This window comes from Protopterus annectens, chromosome 9.part0 (genome assembly GCF_019279795.1).
Source record: "Protopterus annectens isolate FY-2018-M chromosome 9.part0, PAN1.0, whole genome shotgun sequence".
NCBI classification, from domain to species: domain Eukaryota; kingdom Metazoa; phylum Chordata; order Ceratodontiformes; family Protopteridae; genus Protopterus; species Protopterus annectens.
Genome location: NC_056743.1, coordinates 854744786 through 854767830, shown reverse-complemented (window position 1 = coordinate 854767830; position 23045 = coordinate 854744786). Strand labels below are relative to the sequence as shown.

Here is a 23045-nt window from a genome sequence, read left to right as displayed (position 1 = left end):
CTAGTTGACATGCTCATCGAGGAGGTTAAAGTTTGTTGCTATAATAACACAAACATATTATGCTTGGTATTAACTTTAGCTAATACAGGACTGTGACTTCAGTCTGATGCTGCAGTAAACAGATGACTAAGAAAAAAAAATTCTGGAGCAGCCCTATGCACAGCAATGGCATTTATTGCCATATCATTCCATTAACAGAATTACAATTGCTCAAATGTATTTGAATAGTCTTACATGAATAAATACTGGTACTGTTGCAAAGGTCTTTGGTGCTGAAAGCATAGCTTTAAATTGAAAGTCTCCTTATTAAGGATTTTGGGTGGAAAGAAACAAATGTTGGATTCACATTACATTTTTACAGGAAATATAAATTATTTGTAGTGAAAGTACAAAACATTCAGAGGTGCATAACAGAAGCAAAAATGTAGTACACTGTGATGAAGCGTTTAGGTGCATACTGTGTATCCATCTGTTTTAAAAGCAGTGCATATGGGCAATTCACCGTTTAGTACAGCTGCATGGGTTTGTTCATATTCACAACTGTACTATATCAAAACTATTCCATACATAAAGTGACACAAATGGCAACATACCAAACAAGGGTGCGTTAGCAAAAGTGCTGCACAGAAGTGTTGTGGGCTGAGGATTATCTTGGGAATAAAAAGTGTAAAACCTAGTTAACCATTCTTGGGTACACTTTTCTTAATGGGTTGTGGTTAAATATTTTGTTACACATAGGAGATATACAAGATGGCTTGCCAAATGGCTTACAGACAGAACTCACATGGTAAGAATAGCAGGCTCCAGGTCAGACTCTAAACCAGTCACAAGTGGTGTCCCTCAAGGCATGGTCCTGGGACCCCTACTGTTCAGCATATACTTAGAAGTACAGGCAAACACAGGAGAGCTATGGCTAACAAAGTTCGTAGATGACTGTAAACTGGGAGCCATAACTGATGCTCCGGCAGACAGACATCCTGCAAATGGGCCTTACTGAGACTGACACCTGGTGTCAAAGTAATGGCCTCAAGCTAAATGCCAAAAAATGCATAGTCATCTGATTTAACAAAACACCCACAAGTTACCACATAGGTGGCAGCCCCCTTAATACAGAAGAGGTAATAAGAGCTCTGGGGACCCAGGTAGATAGTAATCTCTCCTTTGACAATCATATTGCCAAAGTAGTTGGGGAAATTCTATGTGGCCCATTTAATTACTAAAGGTTCACATCTAGAAATAAAGAGGTTTTAGTGTCCCTCTACTCATCACTCATTAGACCCATCATAGAGTAAGATCACAAAAGTACCTCACCAAGAGGATTACTGGTCTCAAACATATGTCCTATGCAGCCCAAATGAAAAAAAACTCCGGCTGTACTCTGTGACATATCGCTTACTCAGAGGTGATCTCTGCCTAATTTACAAGGCCATGTCCAACTCAGAATTGATTGACATGCTCCACCTCAAGAAATCCAAGTCACTGCGAGCCACGTAGTGAGCTAAACCTTGCCACAAAAATAAGAACATGCTGGGGGGATAGATTCCTGTCAGAGACTCCCTATGCTTTGGAACAAAATTCCAAATTACATCAGGCAGAGCCCCTCACTAACACTTCAAGAGAAACCTTGACGAGTGGATGGGTAACAGAAAATGCACCCCTGGGATCACTTCATTGGCTCTGCTTGACAGATGATCAGTTAATTGATCAATGGGGCAATGAAAGCCAACACACTCTGGCTAGGCTTATAAATGCCCTCGGGCAGATAACCTAGTACCTACCTATGCTGGACGTGATAGTGGAATAGCATAGATGGAGTGAAAGTAAGAGCAGGATAGGATAATGAATTTGTGTTTAAATTGTTTGTCTTTTGACTTTTCCTGGTTAGGGGTCGCCACAGTGGAACTCCGGTCTGCTGACTGGCAGTAGATTTTTCACGAACACAGAGCTGCCAGCTCGACATTCAACCTTTAACTAAGGCACGCCCATTTATGCATGTCTTTCGAACGCCCACCCAACTGTGTGGATGACATGCAGACTCCAGCCAAGAATCAAACGGGAGAACCTCTTACTGTGAGGCAACAACGCTACCGCTGCAAGAAAAGTAAAATAGAATGATGGGAAATACAAAGGAGGGTAACAAAGCAGATGCAAGATTAAATTAGTACTAATAGAAGGTCTGCTTGGTAAGGGTATAAGGATAATGAGTTGTTTATACCAGAGATATCTATAAAAAAAAAAAAAAAAAAAAATACTGTGGTTTGTCAGGGAAGTCAGTAAAAGTAATGCCTGAAAAAGGCTGCAACAAATTAAAGTTCAGAGATGACTACATTAGTCCAGTATAAAATAGAGCAAATAAAAGGTACACTGCATTGGTACAGAAGAGGACAGGAATGAATTGAAAGGTAAAGATGATGCACATCAACAGCAGCCTATTTCACGTGGTAATGATTAACCTAAAGATATACCTAGATGTAATACAATAGGGAGGGAAAGAGCAGATAGGATGGTTATATAATTCCAAAAGTGCTATTCTTACTGATTTGCCTGCTTGTGAGTTCTATCAACCATTAAAGTTAAGCATTTAAAAAAAAAAAAAACACTGGGCTACCGCTGGAAAGGATTTCTGGTTTTCCGATATGTTATACAAATATTCTGCATCTCCAGAGTGGGAGGTACAACACAAAAAATTATCAATCCTCAAATGGTTGATGAAAGCATCCAATGAAGCAATCAAGTCAATACAGTTGGGTAAAAAGCGGTTTAAAATAGGAAGAAGCACAGAAGGCATCAATATTACGTAATGGCTTCACACAGTAGTGCAACTGTTTGATATGCACACTATCCTGAAATGGGAAAGATTCAAGAAAACAACTAATTTGACTTCCAGGGTGGCTGCACACTGAGTAACAGCTTATTTCTAGCTCTCCCAGTGTGAAAACAAAACTTCAGCAGCGGAGGCCAATAGACTTTGTTGATGGGTAAATTTCATTAACTGGCTAGGGATCTATATTAGAACATTGAAGTTTCAAAACTTCGAATGTTCTAATATCACCCCCTATTCAGTGAAAGCTGAAAATATCGAAGCGACAGGAAACCAAATTTTTTTCCTAGGAAAATAATTTGGTTGTCCATTTCTGTTGCTTCGGTATTTTCAGCACTGTGGTGGAAAGTTACGGGTCGGTTCAGGTAAGTGTGAGATTGAGTGCGGGTTAGGTATGTGTGTGACTGTGGACGTGAGGATTAGGGTGTGGGTTAGGTATGTGTGCGATTGTGTGGATGTGAGGGTTAGGGCAGATTAGGCGAGTTAGGGCGCGGGTCAGGTAAGTGTGCGATAGCGACGGACCTTAGGGTTTAGGTAAGTGAATAGTTAGTGGTGTTTGTATAGTTTAGTGTAGGGTTAGGTGTAAGATTTTAGATGTATGTGTGTGGATTGCTGTTTGTTTGGTGTGCTTGTGTTGTGTGTATGTGTTTTGGAACAGCAAATTTTTTCCCTAGGGGAAAAAAAAAATCGCTGTTCTGTACGATGTTTTCAGCTTTCTCTGAATGGGGGTCGATATTAGAACATTCAAAGTTTTGAAACTTCAATGTTCTAATATAGACCCACTGGCTAGTAAATGCACTGTCTGGATACCAGGCATAAAGAAATACAGAAGACCTGGAAAAATCAGCTACAAAAAGTGAGTTAAGACACACTGACTGAGGAGAGTTCTGCAGCTGTTCAGCAAAAAGCAATGCAACCTTTAGACATGACTTCCAATAACCTACAGGACGATATAAGATAACTGCATACAGACCTGGTTAAAATAAAACACTGATGGAGTATATCAATACAAATAAAAAAGGCTGGAAAAAAATGGAAGAAGCTTTAAGCAGATATTCAGTTGAGATGATAAAGCTGCAAAAATCAGAGGTCGAAATAAAGAAAAAGCTGGCTGAATATGAGACTGCTCAGGAAGAGACAATTAAAAAATAATCAAATTAAATTAGAGGACAGAGCACTTACGGAAAACCTGAGATTTTCAGCTATACCAGAAAAGTTGGAAGGAACACACTGCAACTGGACTGGCATTCCACAGCAGGAGTTGTTAGTTGAAAGGGCACATTGTGTGCATGGTCCAAACCTGGCTATAAGGAAGCAACCTAGACTTTTAATAGTAAAGATGCAATCCTACCATCAGAAGGCATTGATTCAGACAAAATTGTGACAGGACAAAGTACTAAAAGTGAGACACCAGAGTTTTTGTGGAGAATGATTACTCACTGTACACCAGACAGAAGAGAAGCAAATTTATTCCACTATTCAGTGAATGTTGAGGTGCATGTGTGAGATTCAAACTGCTGCACCCAGCTGTCTTCAAGGTTTTATTCTCTGGAGGGACAAAACCATTTTCTGATGAAGTACATGCTAAAGAGGAAATGGAAAAGTTTGTCCAACAAAAAGTAAGTTGCGATACAGGAGGAGATTCTGCTTCTTGTTCTTCTGGTAATAAAGACTACAGAGGGACTGTACATGTGAAACATTTTCAACAAAATATTGGAGCAAAGGAAGGGAGCATGGTAGCTGACTATAAGAATCAAGAGTATGTTGGAGATGAACAATAACAAAACCAGTAACTTAATATGGGATTACAATGCAATAATTATATTTGTGAAATATGACAGAGCAAGAAAATCTGGAAATATTGGGCTTTTTCAGAGTTTGTTGGACTTGTGGAGGACACTAAAGCATATGCCCTATTTCAAGTCATTAATGTCTGAAAAAGTGCTTTGGGGAGGGCAAGAGGAGGGAGAAAGTTAAAGGTAAGTAATTTTTTTTTTCTTAAATGTTACCAGTTTTGTGGCATGTGGTTTGTTCACATGCTATAAACTATATATTTTTTTTCAGTTATTTTAAGTGTGATGGGGATTGTAAACAGGTGCTGTTCTTTTTTTTTTCTTTCTTCGTTCTCCTCTCTCCCTCTCTTCTTGTTCGGTTTCAAGAAATGTAGGGACTACAATGTATTAAAAAAAAGCCTGGTTAAAAAGCATGATAAAAGAAAAAATAATGTGCTTTTTCTCATACTTGCATGGGGAAATGACTGGATTAAATACCTTAGATTGATTTATTAAGTTTTAAGAGAGAGCAAGTAAATGAAAGAGAACACTGAATATTACAAAGCTTTTTTTTCTAGCAAATACATGTAAGCTCAGTAACAATTCTGCAGCTGGTCTTCATGTTTCCATGGAAACAATCTGAGAGAGAGAAACTGGCTACCTGGATCTCATTTCTCCATGGAGACAGTCTAATAAAGAGAAACTGGCTACAGTCTGGTGGAGAGTGACTGGCTGAGGAAAAAGAAAAAAGAAATTGGCTAAGAGATGCCCCCCCCCCCCCAAAGTAGATAATGTTCGCTGAAAGCATTTGGGGGCTTTCCCAAGGTAGTTAATGTTCTCTGAAAACGTTTTCCCAGCTGGGAGAATTAAAAAAAGATAAGATAAAAGCAATCTTAGGTTCATACTAGGCTATCTGCCCTAGGGCATTTATAAGCCTAGCCAGAGTATGTTTGGCTTTCGCCACCCATTTTAAATTAATTTTGCTATGCCCTTTTTCGAGGTTAGTATACTGTGCCTCTGTCTAACAGTGACACAGAAGTGATACCTGGGGTAAACCTAGGATCTCCCATCCACTCATCAAGATGCCTCTTGAAGAGTCAATGAGGGACTCTGCCTAACCTGGACTGGGATTTTATTCCAGAGTGAAGGGAGCCTCTGGGTTATGAATCTGTCCCTCCAGCATGTCCTAGCACAGGCTGCACCATGCGTCTTGGCATGGATGAGCTTTCTTTTAGGTTAACTCAAGTCTGTAAGTATGGCTGTCAGTTTGGGACTTTTGCTCCTATTAAGAGGGTAAAACTTCAATATTTGAAGGTGTAGACAGTTTTGTGCATTAGTATTACAGTAATAGGTTTCAGGGCGTGTGCTTGTTTTTTTGTTTGAGGGTTTTCAGTAAAACAAAAGTTTTATAAGATGTGACATAGCTCAAATGTATATGACAAGAAACTGTATAAAAGTTGAACCTGACAAACAGTATATGCCTGTAACACAAAAGCTGGAACTAAATATTTAACAAAAAAGGTGGGAATAATGACTTTTAATACAATGATGCTTACTTTAATGTTTTTAATAGTTATATTAAATATAGTTATATTAAAAAAAATGTAAAGTCCAAATAGCTATGTTACAGGTGACATTTAGAAATACGTGAATCTGATAAAGGCTTTCAGGGTGGTTATTCAGTGGAATTCCTGGACAAAGGAAAAGAGGAGGTCAGTGGAATACCTGGACAAAGGAAAAGAGGAGTACTTATATTAACTGCAAGAGGAGCTCCAACAGTGATAGAAGAAGATAAAACGCATAATGACAGATCTGTAGTGCTAAGGGGATACTGGCAAAGGGGGAGGATTACACTGGCATGTATTTACATTCTGCCTAAAACTGCTGTAATGGAGCTTAAGAAAATTCTGGGAGAAATAGTCATTTTTCAGCAAATAATATTGCTTATAAGTGGGAACTGGAACTTGATTTGCAGCAGTGAAGATGTGTTGGGGGGGCAGAAGGCAAAATATAACACAGGAGGGTAGATTTTTGAAGAAATTTATGAACATATTTGGCATGGAAGATATGACTTCAGGAGTTTGGAGTGAATTTACATATTATTCCTTAAGATATAAAAACTGGGCTAGGCTAGACAAAATTTACATTTCACAGAAACGTGTATTTAATTGAAGATCTTGATACATACACCCAATAACTATTTCAGATCATGCGCCAGTAATAGCTAAAATAAATGCACAGAGTAATGAAATAAAAATGAGACATGGGTGCCTTCCCACCTATCTGTTGAAGAGAGAGGAATTTAAGGGATTGGTAGTTGAGATTTTTCAGGAGTTGTTCAAAAGAACAGAAATTTCTTCCAAAAATATAACTAGGCAGTGGGATAAAATTAAGATGGGAGTTTAAAAATAGGGTGGAAATAAAAGAGAGAGAGCGAGCCATGATTAAAAAGTAACAAGAATTATTTAGAGGGACTGACATGTGAAAGAATTGCAGAATAGGGGGAATCTCACAGAACAAGAGGAGGATCAACTGCAGAATGTTAGGCAGCAAATAAGGGATTACCTCAATAATCCTCTTAGTCCCTTTAAGTCTTATATACAGGGTAGGCATATTTTATCAACCAGAAAGTTGTCAGTAGCAATTAATAAAGAGCTGAAGGACTTTATCAGGGAGGGGAAGATAGCAAGAGTCAAGTGGCACAAGTTGATTCTTCCAGTAGAACAGGGCGGATTAGGATTACAAAATTTAAAGGGGTAATTCGCAGCTACACATTTAAGACTCCTATACACAGCACAAGCAGAAAACTATAATTCAAAGTGAAAAGGGATGATGACGAAATACGGGGGGGGGGGGGGAGGCAGCTCAAGAAACGAGGAGAGACAGATTGTGGATGCAGGCCTTTAAGGAGAATAACAATAATCATGCAAAATATTGTATCCATAAAGTAGCAAAAAGTATTCTATGAACTAAACTAACAAGGGAATGGAGAAAGGAGATTCTGCCGATAGGGATGACTGCGATTAGGGATACGGACAATAGGCAAGAGGGGCTGGAATTTACTGGAGAAAACTGGCAAATGAACCAAGGTACTGGCAGCAAATAACTAGAGAGGAAAAGATGATAGACTGGTAAGACACCAATCATTTATTTGGACTGCAGGTTAGACTGCCTTCCCTATCAGAGATTGACATCAGAGTACAAGCAAAGTGAAAGAAATAGGGGTGTCCTAAATTTAAGACCAGCACTGGTAGAGTTTTTAATAGACTAGAACAGGAACTGCCATTAAAAGATGAATAATTAGTACAGCATATAGAATATTGCACAATAACTATAAGAATCAATCAGAGAAGGTTAGAAAGGATTGGGGAGAGAGCTTTGATAAGTAATTCACAAAGAAACAATGGGAGGATAAATGTATGTCTCCCAAATATACAATAAAATCTAGAAGATTTACGATTTTTGCTTGGAAATGTTTACATAGACAGTTCTATACCCCAAGTAGACTCCAGAGAATTTTTCCTCAGGTAGACAGTAAATGTTGGAGGTGTGGAGGGGAAGAAGTAATTTGTAACGGTGAGTTGGCAGACTTTAAGGATTCCGTGTGGGGTGCACTGTTGGAGATACTGGGTGGGCATATTGGTCTGACGAGGAAGATGATTTTTCTGAGCTATGATACAGAATTGGAATCGCCTAGACACTGTAAGGCCTTGCTATGTCTAATAATGATGGCTGCCAAAAAAAGCAATTGCTAGAAAATGGAAATCAAAATCTAAGCAAACTATACTTACTGGAAGTAGTGACTACAGTAACAGAGATAAAACAAATGGAAATGAGATCTTTTAAACAAGGGTAGAAAGAAAACTACACAGGAAAAAATGGGAATTGTGGGAACAATACATACAAGGGAGGAATGAGGCCTAAAACACAGCAGGACGTAAATGAGCTATGTAATGCTTGAGTGAGAAAGATTGGGTAGATTATAAGTGATGTATAATGTTACAAGTGGAAGTGTCTCAGTATGGTTTGTGATGTAAAATGCTTGCACTAGGATTGTGTCAATGTCGTTTGTTTTCATGTATGTAAATGTATGATTGCCTATGTAGTAAGTGATGGTTTAATGAAGAGGTTTCATGTTTAAAAAACTGGAATTGAATAATTTCTGTAATATTGTTTTGGTTATATGATATACAGCAATATATGTGAAGTATAATGTTTGTTATGTTAATATAGTTTGATTACTTTTATATGGATATAAATTTGCCTATGTCACAAGTGATAATTCAATAAAGGTGTCTGGAAAAAAGAAAATGACTAATGTAAGAGGAACGCCACATGTTAAACTGTTGTAGCAGTCCTCAAAGAAAAATCTGTCACCGCTACCTTGTGTCCCATTCAAATGTATAAATATTTATGAAAATACAGATTTCCGTACATTAATCTAGTCAGCTTACAAAAAGTTGCATGACACCAAGGAAAACTCACATCTTGATAAACAAAACTGTTACTTATATTTTTTAGATGCAGCGTTTATAATTTTAGTAAAACTCAGCAAGCTTTATAAGACTGGTAAAAACAGCATAAAATATTTATATTTTTCCAAAGCCAAACAACTTTTAAAAAATTTAAAAATTATGTATATTTATGAAAATACAGATTTCCATGCATTATCCTAATCAGCTTACAAAAAAACTGCGTGATACTATGGAAAGTTCACAGTGTGCTAGACAAAACTGTTGCTGATGAGTTCAGATGCACCATTTATGACTTTGGTAATAGCCTGTGTTCTTTATAAGAGATTTTATATACAAAAAATAAATTTTTTTCAAAAGGCAATACATTTCAAAAAACTGCATGGCACTAAGTGAAATGATGTACCACATCCACTAAAACAACCACTGACAATTATTTGTTGGTTACAGTAAACATAAATGTAATGACATTTGAAATATTTAGCAACATCTCAATGTTAGAGTTTTGTACAGAAACAGTTTTTTATACCCATTTAATAATATTTACAGTTCGGATGATGGCACTGTGTCTTTGCCCGATAGTTATTATGCTTTGAGTTTTGCCTGTAAAAGCTCATAATGAATCATTAGCCATAAAGCAAAAGGTAAGCAGCGGAACGCATATAGCTGTTCCATGTGAGAGTCAAGTGCTTGGCTTCATACTTCATGAAACTTTCACTGCTATTTCCTACGACATGTGAACATAACACTTCTTCGTTTGGCCAGGACATATATGTTGCCACTGCTGCCTCAGAGCCGTAGATGGAAAAGACGCATTGCAGTAGCTCCTTCATTACTGCAAGGGCAGAAAAAGGGGTAGACTGTCTCAGTAAAAGAGTGATGAAATGTGTACAGGTGTACCATAGGACCTGCACTATAGAATGACAACATCCCCCTTTCATGGTCCAAGTATATACCAATTTTCTTTGGGCATTCATTCACTTTGAAAACAACTGGAGGGCTGTCATCTGCCATGTAATATTTATTATTACAGCATCGAATTGTCCAGAAGCCAGCCTCTGGCTTTTGTATGCCATAGCCCTTTCGGCATGCTGACTCTCTGACTGCTCCCACAACCCAATTAACCCGGTCTCCCACTTCCACCTCCCAGTAGTGCTGGCCAGACTGAAAACCTTGAGAACTCGTCACTTGCAGGTACACATCAAACCTCTCTGAATTATCTGGTAAATTCTGTTCCACATTAGATTCCCTTACACTTCGTAGGTCATCAGATAGAGAAAGCCACCGGTTTGCTGTTTTTGGGTCAAATGTCAGGTGTTCAATGTCTGAAAGATAAAAATACATTGTGTTAGGAGGTGAAACTTTTACTTGATTTGTGTTAGATTACACTAACAAGGCAACTGGTGTTTAAATGCATTTTTCCATTGATAAGGTACATTTAACAGCCTAACTCCAACCTATGCCATTCTGCAGTAACATGAATTTTCACCACTTACCCATTCAGTGACTAATTATGGACTCTGACCAACTGAACTGTGACACACCCACTTTAAATGTCAATCTTCAAATCATTCACTTAATACCTAGAACTTTATCCTAGGTGCATGTACACTCCAAGTAAAGTGAATACCGACTTGTGTAACTGGACCTCTGTACAATACAAAAGACATGTCATGCTGTGTAATATGGATGACTAAGGAAATCAGGAAAGACATACAGGCATACATCTTGACTTCTAAGCCCAATAAATCCAGACAAAAGCCCAAAATCGGGGACATATTTTTAATACTGCTCTTATAAACTTAAAGCTTTTCTAAAATAACATGCTTTGCATTAGCATGCATTTTCTGAATGTTATGAAGTCTGAAACTCAAATGTATGACATTATTGAATGATTTCCTAGAAAATTGCAAAGTTTATGAGAAATGGGCCAACAATCTGGACATTCTGCGAAAATTGGGACAGTTGAGAGGTATGCATACAGCTGTGAAACAGAGGACATTCAAGTGCAGTTGTGCAACTATGTATGGCATGGCTACTTACTTAACAGGATGGTCTGCATCTCTATGAGAGATGAACCAGAATCCTAGGAAAACAGATTTGAGAGTCTCATTAGCAATTAGGAAGTATTAAACCAGCTAAGAAGCAGCACACAGAAAACCATCAGATAAATCCTGTCTCAAACAGCATGCACAGAAAACCAAGGTAGAAAGCAAAATAAATTCCAGCTGAAGAAAAAATGTGCCTAATAAAAAAAGTATAACAAACAGTAAAAGGTGGAGCATTAACAGAAAAATGGAAGTAAGTGTCACTGTCTGCAGTTCAAACAAAAAGTTCCCCAAACTGGTGTCACACTTTCAAGAATAATGCTGTACACTGTGTTCACAGGTTGGTACTAGGCTATCAGCCCTAGGGCCTATACAAGCCTAGCCATAACAATTCCCTGGATATTTCTTACCACAATATTTACTTCCCTAGACCCCTGTCTAGCAGGGCGACTGACATGATCCCCGGGGTGAATTTCCTAATGTTAGTAAAAGAAATGTCACACAGAGACCCAAGACTGGATTGTAAACATACTGAGACACGCACCTTATAGGAAGGACAGTGAGAGTAAAATGAAAGCAGATGTAGTATGCTTTATAAAGGGAAGGGATTTCTTCAGGAAACATAGTAACATGAAGAAATTGAGAGCAGGTCACACTGTAAAATGCAAATAGTAGGACAGTCTGAACAGGGGCTTGAACACAAAACACCTCCAGTCAAAAATGTCAGAGAAAATGCTAGTGTTCCAGGACATTATCTGGGAGGTAAAGATGACAAGTGTCAAGTGGGATAAGCTGATTCTTCTAGTGGGACAGGTCAGATTGGGATTACCCGATTTGAAGGGGTATTTCAGAGCAATACAGTTAAGGCTCCTATACAGAGCACAAGCAGAAAACTATAATTCAAAGTGGAAAAGGATGATGATGAAATGGGGGGGAAGCTCAAGAAACAAGACAGACTAGGATTTTGGATGCAGACCTTTAAGGAGAATTAAAGTAATCATACTTAATATTATATTCATAAAGTAGCAGAAAGTATTCTAAGAATTAAGTCAACACAGGAATGGAGACAGGAGATTCTGATGATAAGGATGACTGCAATTAGGGATACAGGCAATAAGCAAGAGGGGGCTGGAAATTACTGGAGAAAACTGTTGAAGGAACCAAGGTAGTCTTCTTTTGGCTTTTCCCGGTTAGGGGTCGCCACATCGGATCATCTCTCCGCTCATGATTAGCAGTGGAGTTTTACGGTGTTGAGTTGCCAGCCCAGCACCCAACCTTCCACAGAAGGCACACACTCACACCTAGGGCCAATTTAGAGTGTCCAATTCACCTACTGCATTGTCTTTGGGATGTGGGAGGAAACTGGAGCACCCGGAGGAAACCCACGCGAACACAGGGAGGACATGCAGAGTCCGCACAGAAGGCACCTCAGCCGAGAATCGAACCGGAGATCCTCTTGCTGTGAGGCAGCAACGCTAACCATTACACCACCGTGGCCGCCCGTCAAAGGAACCAAGGTATTGGGAGCAAATAACTAGAGAGGGGAAGGTAATAGAATGGGAAGATGCCAATAATTTATTTGGACTGCAGATTAGAGACTGCCTTCTTTATCAAGGATTGATATCAGACTATAGGCAAAGAGAAAGAAATGGGGGGTGGTCCTAAACAAAAGACCAGCATTGTTAGAGTTTTTAGTAGAATAAAGGAATAATTAGTAGAACATATAAAATGTTGCATGATAACTATAAGAATCAATTAGAAGAGGTGAGAAATTATTGGAATGAGAGAACGGATAAGGAATTCACAAAGAAATGGTGGGTGGATATGTGTATGCCTCTCAAATATGCAACAAAATCTAGAAGATGTAGGATTTTTGCTTAGAAATGCTTACATAGATATTTTTATACCCCAAATAAACTCAAGAGATTTTTTCCTCAGGTAGACAACAGATGTTGGAGGTGTGGTGGGGAAGAAAGAGGTAATTGGGAACATTTTCTGGGAGTGCAGTTAGTTGGCAGACTTTAAGGATTCCCTGCAGACTGCTCTGTCTGAGATGCTGGGTGGGCAGATTGGTTTAATGAAGGAAATTATTTTTCTGAGCAATGATACAGAATTGGAATTGCCTAAACACTGTAAAGCCTTGCTGTGTCTAATTATGGTGGCTGCCAAAAAAAAAGCAATTACTAGAAAATGGAAATCAAAATCTAAACCAACTGTACTAGCAGTGGTGAATACAGTAACAAGGATAAAACAACTGGAATTAGCATCTTTAGAAAAGAGTAGGATCAAATTACATAGGAAAAAATGGGAACTGTGGGAACAATACCGGGTAAGAATGAGGTTTAAAAAAAGGCAGGACTTAAATATACTATGTAATGTTTGACTGAAAATGATTTGGTAGATTATAAGTGATGTATAATGTTTGCAAATGGGTATGTGTCAGTATGGCTTGTGATGTAAAATGCTTTCAACTAAGATTGTGTGGGTATGGTTTGTTTTCATTTACACAGATGTGTGATTGCCTATGTCACAAGTGATCATTTAATAAAGATGGTTCTTTTTAAAAAAATATGATCTACAGCAATATATGTGAAGTATAAAGTTTGTAAATGTGAACTTAATGCAGTTTGATTACTTTTATATAAATGTAAATTTGCCTATGTCACAAAGGCGTTTAAAAAAAGACTTAGTGGCACTGACACAACTACCACAGTAGGTAAGAATAACTACTTTATGAATTACTTCCACTTGCACAAGGTTAGCTGAACATTCTTATTTAACATTTATTTGTTATAATGTTTGTGTGATTTTTTTCACACATATTGACAAACTGAATTTTGTGATTACCAATTGTAATATGTTTGTTTCTTTAAAAATTCTTTAATTTTTTTTTTTAGTGGAAAATAGATTATTTACATTAGTATATTCCATTAATAATCTGCTGAAGCATAACTGTCCTTTCGGGTGTATTAAATGCTGTGATATACAAAGGTAATACATGATAACATTGGAGACTTTAAAAGTTGAATGATTTCCTTACTATTACTGATAGCAAACCCAGACATGCAAATGATTGTACTTTTGCAAGTGGCACAGCTTGGAAAACTGTTTTTACATATACTGATGACTGGGCCAATCAGATGAATCAAAATGCAAGCAGAACACATTTAGAGAAGGAAGTAATCTGTGCTACTAAAGACCACTCCGCCCCCTATTAAACATGATACCATAGATGACAAGTTTGGAAATCAGGAAACAAGTATACACCAATCTGAGGATTCAGAGAATGTAGAAGAGAAAAAAGAAAGGAATGAAGACATTCACAACAATTAACTTGGATGTAAAAGAAACTGGCAAATCTCTGTAATGCAAAGAGGCATTATACTAAACAAAAGGACACTGCTTTTTATACGATGGACAATATCATTCCTGTAATATTGGTAATCCTAAAACATTCACGCTACACAAAATGACATTTTTTTCTAACGGATTAGGTAGAAAAAAGAGGCAAGGAGCTGGCTGAAAGAAAAAAACTTGGAAGGATTAAATATTATTGTAAGAAAAAAAGAGGAGAAAGACTAAAGCTGACAAAACCAACGCACAAAGACAGCTGGATGACAACTGTATGCTTAAAAATCAAGTAGGTGGTGAAAACAGTGAGGTTAACAAGATTAATAGTGACAAAGATCCTTCTTTTGTAAAAAAAAAAAAAAAAAAAAAAAACAGAGAGCAGACATTACTAAATTAGAGGTAGCAGATTCTCAGATCCAGTCAGAAATGATATACCAGTAACTGGAGGTTAAATTATTAAAGGAACCGAGACTCACATTTACAGAGAGGATAATGAATACTGAACAGTGCTATGCTTGCCAGGAGGCCTTACAATGCTTTAAGTCAAGAAATTATGGTGCTAGTTTTATTCATGTTGGTTCAAATGATCAGCTTTAAGGACTCACTAACTGGTAGTAAGGGAATTTGCAATGCGCTTAGATGACATAGCTTGTACAGGAGTTAGGACACATTTTTCACAAATCACATACAGAAAGGAGAGTCAGGTCAGCGTGAATGAAAATATTTGTTTTTTTTTTTTTGGGGGGGGGGGGTAAAATACTACATGAAAAAAATGTCTTACTTTAAAAATCCAAGCCTAATTTTGATCAAAGATGTATTTAAACAGGATGAAGTGCACTTATCAAGACAAGGGAAGAGAATTTTTACAGCAAATATATTAGAATATTTGAGTAACACAATCAGGATTTTTGAGAGGTCAGAAATTTAACCTTCACAGATGGCAACATCTGATTTATGCTATTTGTTAATGCTAGAAGCATTGATAATGACATTTTATTGGAAATTTTTTGGTGAGGTCACAAAAGTTTGATGTCACTGTTTGTGAAACATGGTTAAAGAATAAGGAATAGAAACTAGTTTTGTCAGAGTACACATTTTTTTTGTAACATATTCTAACAAAAATTCAGATAGAGGTGTTCTGATATGAATTAAAGATCATTATGAGACCTGTGATCATTACATATTTGATAACAAAAACTTTGGATTGTGTAATATGACAATAAAAAGACAACCTTAGAACATAATACAGTTGTCACCGTGTATAGATCACCAAAGTCACATGCTGATGATCTAGAGGAAGTCATACAATTCTTGCAAGAAAACACGTGATGGAAAAAAATCACTGTAGCTGATTACATACATTTACCAGAAACAAACTGCAATAATATTGATTCTACAAACATTACTAAGGATATGATTTGCAACGTGTACAGGAGCAACAACAACTGGTGCATACTGTTAGCAAACCTACCGAAGAAAGGAAAACACCAGATACTGTTTGTACGCACAGAGAATTAGTAACAGACTATGCTGAAGCAAAACAGTCAGTTTGTAAAACTAATCTGAGTGATGCATTCGGTAAACAGACAGAAGGAGTGTGGGAAGGTGTGAAAGGGAAATTGTTTGAATGCTTAAAAAAATGACTTGCATCAGGATCTAGGCATACAAGGTCAGGAAGCTATATTTCCATAACAGCAAGAAAAATAATAAGAAATGGAAATGAGGCTGAACTATAACTGCGAAAACTGCAATAATCAAGCTAGACTATTTAAATTTAAAACAAGATCAGGCAAAATCCTAAGAAATTTTCTGTAAAGATACATAATAGGAAAACCTTTTTTTACAGGTATACAGTATGTGTTGGGGTCAAAGACGTGCAAATTAATAAACTGTGTAGATTCTAAAAATTATTCTCAAACACAATACAAGCCTTATGTAAAGCAGTTTGGCTCCACAAAGGTGGAGATAATTTGTGCTAATAACTTCCAGCTAACTTCAGAAATTGAAATTAAATTAGATTAGATTATAGTGAAAAAAATACTATGCAAACTGGACCCAAAAAAGCACATGAAGGAGACAGAATTAGTAAAAATGACTGGATAATAATTCAATGTGGAACTTACAGTATCATTTCATCTGTTATTCACTGTGTTAAGTATGGAGAAATTCCTTAAGATTGTAGACATGCACATGTTAAACTAATTTTTAAAGGGAAAGTGGAGTCACATAGTCCTATAAGTCTACTTTCTTGTTGTGGAAAGAAATTATTTTGGATAAATTACTGTCAAAACTGGAAAGGCTGGGACTTGAAACCATATATTAGTGTGTATATGTTAAAAATATATATAACTGTGTAGCATGGTGTTCAATAATATAATAGCAGGTATAAAGGAGAAATAAATTGCAGTTATGTAATTTATATAGCCTTATCTTCAGTCTTTGTCAGGGTCATAAACAAAACATTTTAAATAAATTAGAACACCTAGGTATTAATGTAATCTAGATGAGATAAATGGCTGGATGATTTACAGACAGGAGGACATGGCGAGTTTCATACAGCAACTGGACAGTTGAAATTCTAAATTACAGTCAGGGTGTCCCTCAGGTTCTATCCTAGGTCCATATTATTTAGATTATATGTTTTTTTTCCTCAGGAGTGTTCTACAGTCCACATGTATCTGATATGAAACTGGGAAAATTGGTTATATTTGTTACAGATAATGAAGTTATTTTGTAGACATGCCCTAAACTGACCATTTTGGCAAATGAAAACCATATACTGATAAATACACTAAAACTAAGCATATGAGATTTGGGAGACAGACTAAAGAGTGAATTACTGTGAATTCACTGAAGGACCCGAGTATATGGATAGACCTAGCTTTGAGTTTTTATTATCATATTAACTAACTGGTTAATAATAAGTATAAACTTACATGCTATACAAAAAATTATAAAGCTTAGGAAATCAGACACGATAAAGTCACCATTTGTAGGTTAAATTAGACACAAACTAGATTATGGACTAATAATATGGAAATTTTAAAAGAAAACTGACATGGGTAAATTGAAAGTAGCACAGCAGAAATACACCAATGGCATTCATGGATGTGAACATTTGCACAATTACAAACAATTAAAATACCCAAAGTTGTACAGTGTTACCTTATTCAGGTATATAGGGCATTTAGATACAACTATCTCTAGGAATGGTTGAGGTTACTAAACAGTAGTAGAGAATCCTCAGACATCCTTTATAAGACATTACACAGGAATTATAAATGTACTTCTGGTTCTCTAGCAGAGTGACGGATGCCCAGAACTGACTGCCAAATTATAGTCAAGCGAGGACTAGTTTAGATATTTTGGAAGAACAACTTGGACACTTATTACGCAGATGACAGATTTTTTTGCAGCCTAAAAAGGGCATTATTGCATGTGACCCAAATATTTGTAAGTATGTAATAATATGTAGTATAATATAAAAAGCGTGAACAGAATTTCAGTTTAACTGTTTAACAGTATGTAACGGTTACTGAGAATCCAGCTTTTAAAAAGTTACATATTGCTGTACACTCGCTACAGTACATAACTCTGTAATACATGTCTATGAATCCCTAAGCAGCTCAGTATAGCACACATTTTACAGTGTGACACAATTAGCTTATGACAGGCATGCAATTCTGTTTCTGCATCACATGTCCGCTAGTAGAGCACATGACATATCATTCATTAAAAGAATGATATGCCATATAAAGGATGTCTCTGACTCGTACCCTAAAAGGAAAGAAGGGGAGGCAGATAATTTGGTAGAAACAAACCGAAAGCTGTTGAAATACATTCCAGAGGTCTATAAAGTTAAATAAAATTTAGATCTGTGATCATGTTGCCAGATGAAGTCTTTCACCACTAAAAAAAGGACAGCTTAGGACAAGGACAAGTAGCATGTGGCCCAGGGCTGTGTTTGCTGCAGCCATCAAAATGTGGGCCTCAAGACAGTGAAGCAGAGATACCTTGCAAAACATGTTATTAATATTCCTAGCCTTAACTGGAAAAGGCAAACACTTATCTGGATGCACTGCACTATTATATAAATATAAAATCACTGTTGTCTCCTTGTACATTCCGTCATTATCTTCCTTCATAGAGCAGAGCCTGCAGTCAATACATCTGGCCTCGATGCTGGAGAAGCTCTGCCACAAGGCCTTAACATCTACAAATTTATTGAGAATTTTGTCAGTGTTTGATGTAAGCATATTTATCATGAAGAACCTTGCTGCGTATTACCTTTAATCAGTTGAATACATGCCTGCTCTATGATTGAAAGTCTCTGTGAAACATACTCCATGCACTCTACGGAACTCTAAGTTGGCCACTGTCCACTTTTGCGTGATCAGTAGATTATATGGCATATACCAGTTATTCGGTCTCAGGAAAATGATAACCAACCTGTTTTACTTGCATTTCTTTTTTAATAGCTTTGTTCTGGCTGTAAACTGATGGCTATCAGCTGTTAACTGCCCTGAGGGTGAGACTGTCACTGTAGTAGAATGTACTGCTAAATATCCCCTCAGTGTTATCTACTCACACTCGGTCTCTATCTTCCTTCACAGAGCAGGTATGCGTCATATGTTATTACATTTCTATTGGTTATAAGATTTTGTAAAATGGTGAAAAGACTTTGGTAGTGTGTTAAATTTGTAATATTTTCATTTAGATCGAATAAGGTGCATGTATGCTGAGTGTCTTTCCCTTTAGCACAGTGACAGAGACCTGGTTCAAGGCTCCAGAGAGTACCCCTGCATTACCAGGCTATAATTCATACCATACCTTTCAGCCACCTAACCTGGACCAAAATACTAAAGTTGGAGGCATGTCCATATTCATTAAGTAATCCACACCTCCAGGCTAGTTGCTCAACATAATACAGCTGCAATTATCCAAATACAACGAACACTGAGCAAGATTGCAATCCAGGTTGTAGCTCTTTATAGATCCCCTGCCATTCCCCAGGATTCCCACTCCTTGTTTCTTGATGTACTGGAAAATATTAAGGTACAGCCCAATACCCTAATAATGGGCGATTTCAACTACCCCGCCATCAACTACGAAAACTACTCATGTACTAACTCATTTGCTCAACGTTTTCTGGAATTCATAAATTCCAACGCCCTGGATCAGCTTGTCCACACCCCCACTAGGGGCAGCAATATCCTGGACCCGGTCATTACCAATATGGGTAACAGATGTTCCACTCTAGAGGTCAACTCCTTGCTGGTCAGATCAGACCACAAGCTAATCAGCCTAGATATCCATATCCCCCCCCCCCCACTAAGGAAATCACAGTAAAAAAAAAAACTTCTCCAAAGCCAATTTCATGTTTCTTAAGACATAAGTGGCAAACCTCACGTCACCCATACAGACGGAAAATAGAGGCACGACTGCTGAATCCTATACAAATGCACTGTATAAGCACATACACAAGTGCATGGATTGTGCCATCCCCAACAGAACCAAGATGCTAGCCTCAAATAAAAGGAAGTCAATCTGGTGGTCCCTTGCCATAAACAAACTCTACAGTAGAAGGAAGAAGCTGTTGCAAAAGAGAGTAAAATCCCATGATTGCAGGAACTCCCTGGTCAGCCTCAGTAAGAAGCTGAGATCCCTTATAAAATCCCTCAAAGCTAGTTAAGAAAATAAAAATCGCCACTGAGTCTAAAGACAACCACAAAGCATTCTGCAGTTATGTCAAGAATCTCAATGGCAACACACAGATCTGCTCTGAGCTACAGCACAATGGCACTAGATATACAGAACGAACTGACACTGCCAACATCCTGGCAGATAGGTTCAGTGCAAACTTTACCCCCCCCCCCTCCAAAGTGCCCATCTCAATAACGGAAGAATGCAAAGCCCCTGTAATCACGGCTGCACAAGTTAAGACCTAACTCTCCAAAGCCAAGAACACAGCATCCATGGCACCAGACATCATCCCAGGCTGCGTTCTGCATGAACTACAGAACGAATTGGCACCCCACCTAAGTACCATGTTCAATCATAGCCTCATTTCAGGCTTTGAGCCTACTGAATGGCGCACAGCGACAGTTACCCCACTCCACAAAGGGGGTGCCACCACAGACCCCAGGAACTACCACCCCATTAGCCTGATGAGCCTGGTCTGCAAGGCCATGGAACATCTTGGAGCTTATAAACAAACAAAGACATAGGTAACCTCCAAACTCTGGACTGCACTCAGTTTGGGTTTATAAAAGGTAGATCATGTCTCCTAAACCTGTGTGACTTCTCTGAAGCAGTCACCAGAGGCGTGGATAAGTGCAAGGTGCTGCACACAGCCTATCTTGACCTCGCCAAGGCTTTCAACACTATCTCCCACTCTGGAATTACAGATAAACTCACTAAACTGGGCATAAATCCCTATGTCACAAGATGGGTGGCCAAATGGTTCACTGACAAAATCCACACAGTGAAAGTAGCAGACTCCAAGTCCAACTTCAGACCAGTGACAAGTGGAGTACCACAGGGTTCAGTCCTGGATCCTCTCCTGTTTGGCATCTACTTCTCAGAAGTCCAGGCTAACACAGTAGGTCTTTTGCTAACTAAGTTCGCAGAGGTCTGCAAACTGTAAGCTATAACATATAAGCCAAAAATATAAGCCATAACAGAATCGCCTAATGATGTGGACATTCTACAAAGGGGCCTCACTGAGACTGATGCTTGGTATCAAAGTCATGGCCTCAAGCTCAATGCCAAGAATTGCACTGTCATCCTCTTTGGGAAAAACACTGTACCCATGAACTACCACATATGCGGTAGCCTACTAAACACCGAAAGTGTGATAAGAGACCTTGGGACACAGGTGGACAGTAGTCTCTCCTTTGATAATCACATTGCCACAGTAGTCAGGAAATCCTTCTACGTGGCACACCTCCTCACAAAGGGGTTCTCCTCCAGGAAAAAAGGTCACTGTTCCTCTCTACTCATTTCTCATCAAACCCATTATAAAGTATAATACCCAGTTTGGCATGTATCTCACAAGACACCTACAACAATTGGAAAGGGTACAGAAAAACATCACCAAGAGGATTACTGGCCTCAAACAGATGCCATACGCAGACAATCTCAAAAAACTCCAGCTCTACTCTGTCGCATATCACCTACTCAGAGGCGATCTCTGCCCAACATGCAAAGCTATGTCAAACCCAGAGCTGTTGGACATGCTACACTTAAAGAAATCCCAATCTCCCCGAGCCACATCCTCCAGAGACCTAAACCTTGTCACCACAATAAACAGAACATGCTGGAGGGGAAGATTCCTGTCCCAGAGACTTCCCATGCTCTGGAACAGGCTACCCATTCATGTCAAGCAGAGCTCCTCATTAGCCCTCTTTAAGAAAAATCTTGATGACTGGATGGGACAAAGGGAATTCACCCCGGAGATCACTTCTGTGGCTCTGCTCGACAGGGGCACAGGAAAATAATTTTCTTGGGTGGTGAAAGCCAATGAACCTTTTTGGCTAGGCTTATATAGGCCCGAGGGCCGATGGCCTAGTACCTACCTATGAACCTATGTATGTAATGCGAGTTGCTGATGTTCTTGTGTACATTATATATATATATATATATCTTTGTGTGTGCATACACTGTTTTGACATACTGGTTAATTTCATGAATGTTTTCTAAGTGATGGTGTTATATTGTGCATATCACTGTAGTGCCAAATATACACACATACATACACACACACACATATATATATAAAAATATATATACACACATACACACATGTATACATATATATAGACAGATACATATAGACAGATATAAATACACACACTCACATGTATATACAGTGGATATATAAAGTTTACACAGCCCTGTTAAAATGCCAGGTTTTTCTGATATAAAAATGAGACCACAATAAATCATTTCAAAACTTTTCCCACCTTTAATGTGACCTATAACCTATACAGTTCAATTGAAAAACAAACAAATCTGTTAAGGGAAAAAATATAAAAAATAAAAAATGTACAATAAGCTGGTTGCATAAGTGTGCACACCCTTAAACTAATACTTTGTTGAAGCACCTTTTGAATTAATTACAGCATTCAGTCTTCTTGGGTACATACCTGCCATCAATTAAAGAGACTCAGATTAACCCCAAATAAAATTCAACTGTCCTAGTAGGATTTTCCAGACATTTACTCAGTTGCCTGCTTCAGCAAAAGCCATGGTTCACAGAGAACTTACAAAGCATCAAAGGGATCTCATTGTTGAAAGGCATCAGTCAGGAGAAGGGTACAAAAAAATTTCACAGCATTGGATATACCATGGAAGACAGTCATCAAAAAGTGGAGAAACTATGGGACAACAGTGACGCTGCAAAGAACTAGCCATCCCTCCAAAAGTGATAAAAAGACTAGATGAAAACTGGTCAGGGAGGCTGACAAGAGAGCTACAGCAACACTGAGGGAGCTGCAATAATTGCTGTCAAGTACTGGTTGTGTACTACAAGTGACAACAATCTCCCGTATTCTCCATATGTCTGGGCTATGGGTTAGGA

The 23045-nt window shown here is 38.1% G+C and overlaps 1 protein-coding gene across 1 annotated transcript in view; it reads right to left on the bottom strand.

Moving 5' to 3' along the window:
• Positions 1-9081: 9081 nt before the first annotated feature.
• LOC122811604 (E3 ubiquitin-protein ligase TRIM69-like) overlaps positions 9082-23045 on the bottom strand; it is a 118674-nt gene continuing 104710 nt past the window's right edge. Inside the window, exon 6 of the mRNA XM_044083562.1 lies at positions 9082-10390. Coding sequence (XP_043939497.1) covers positions 9855-10390 — 536 coding nt within the window. The 3' untranslated portion in view covers positions 9082-9854. The remainder of the gene's footprint in view (positions 10391-23045) is intronic.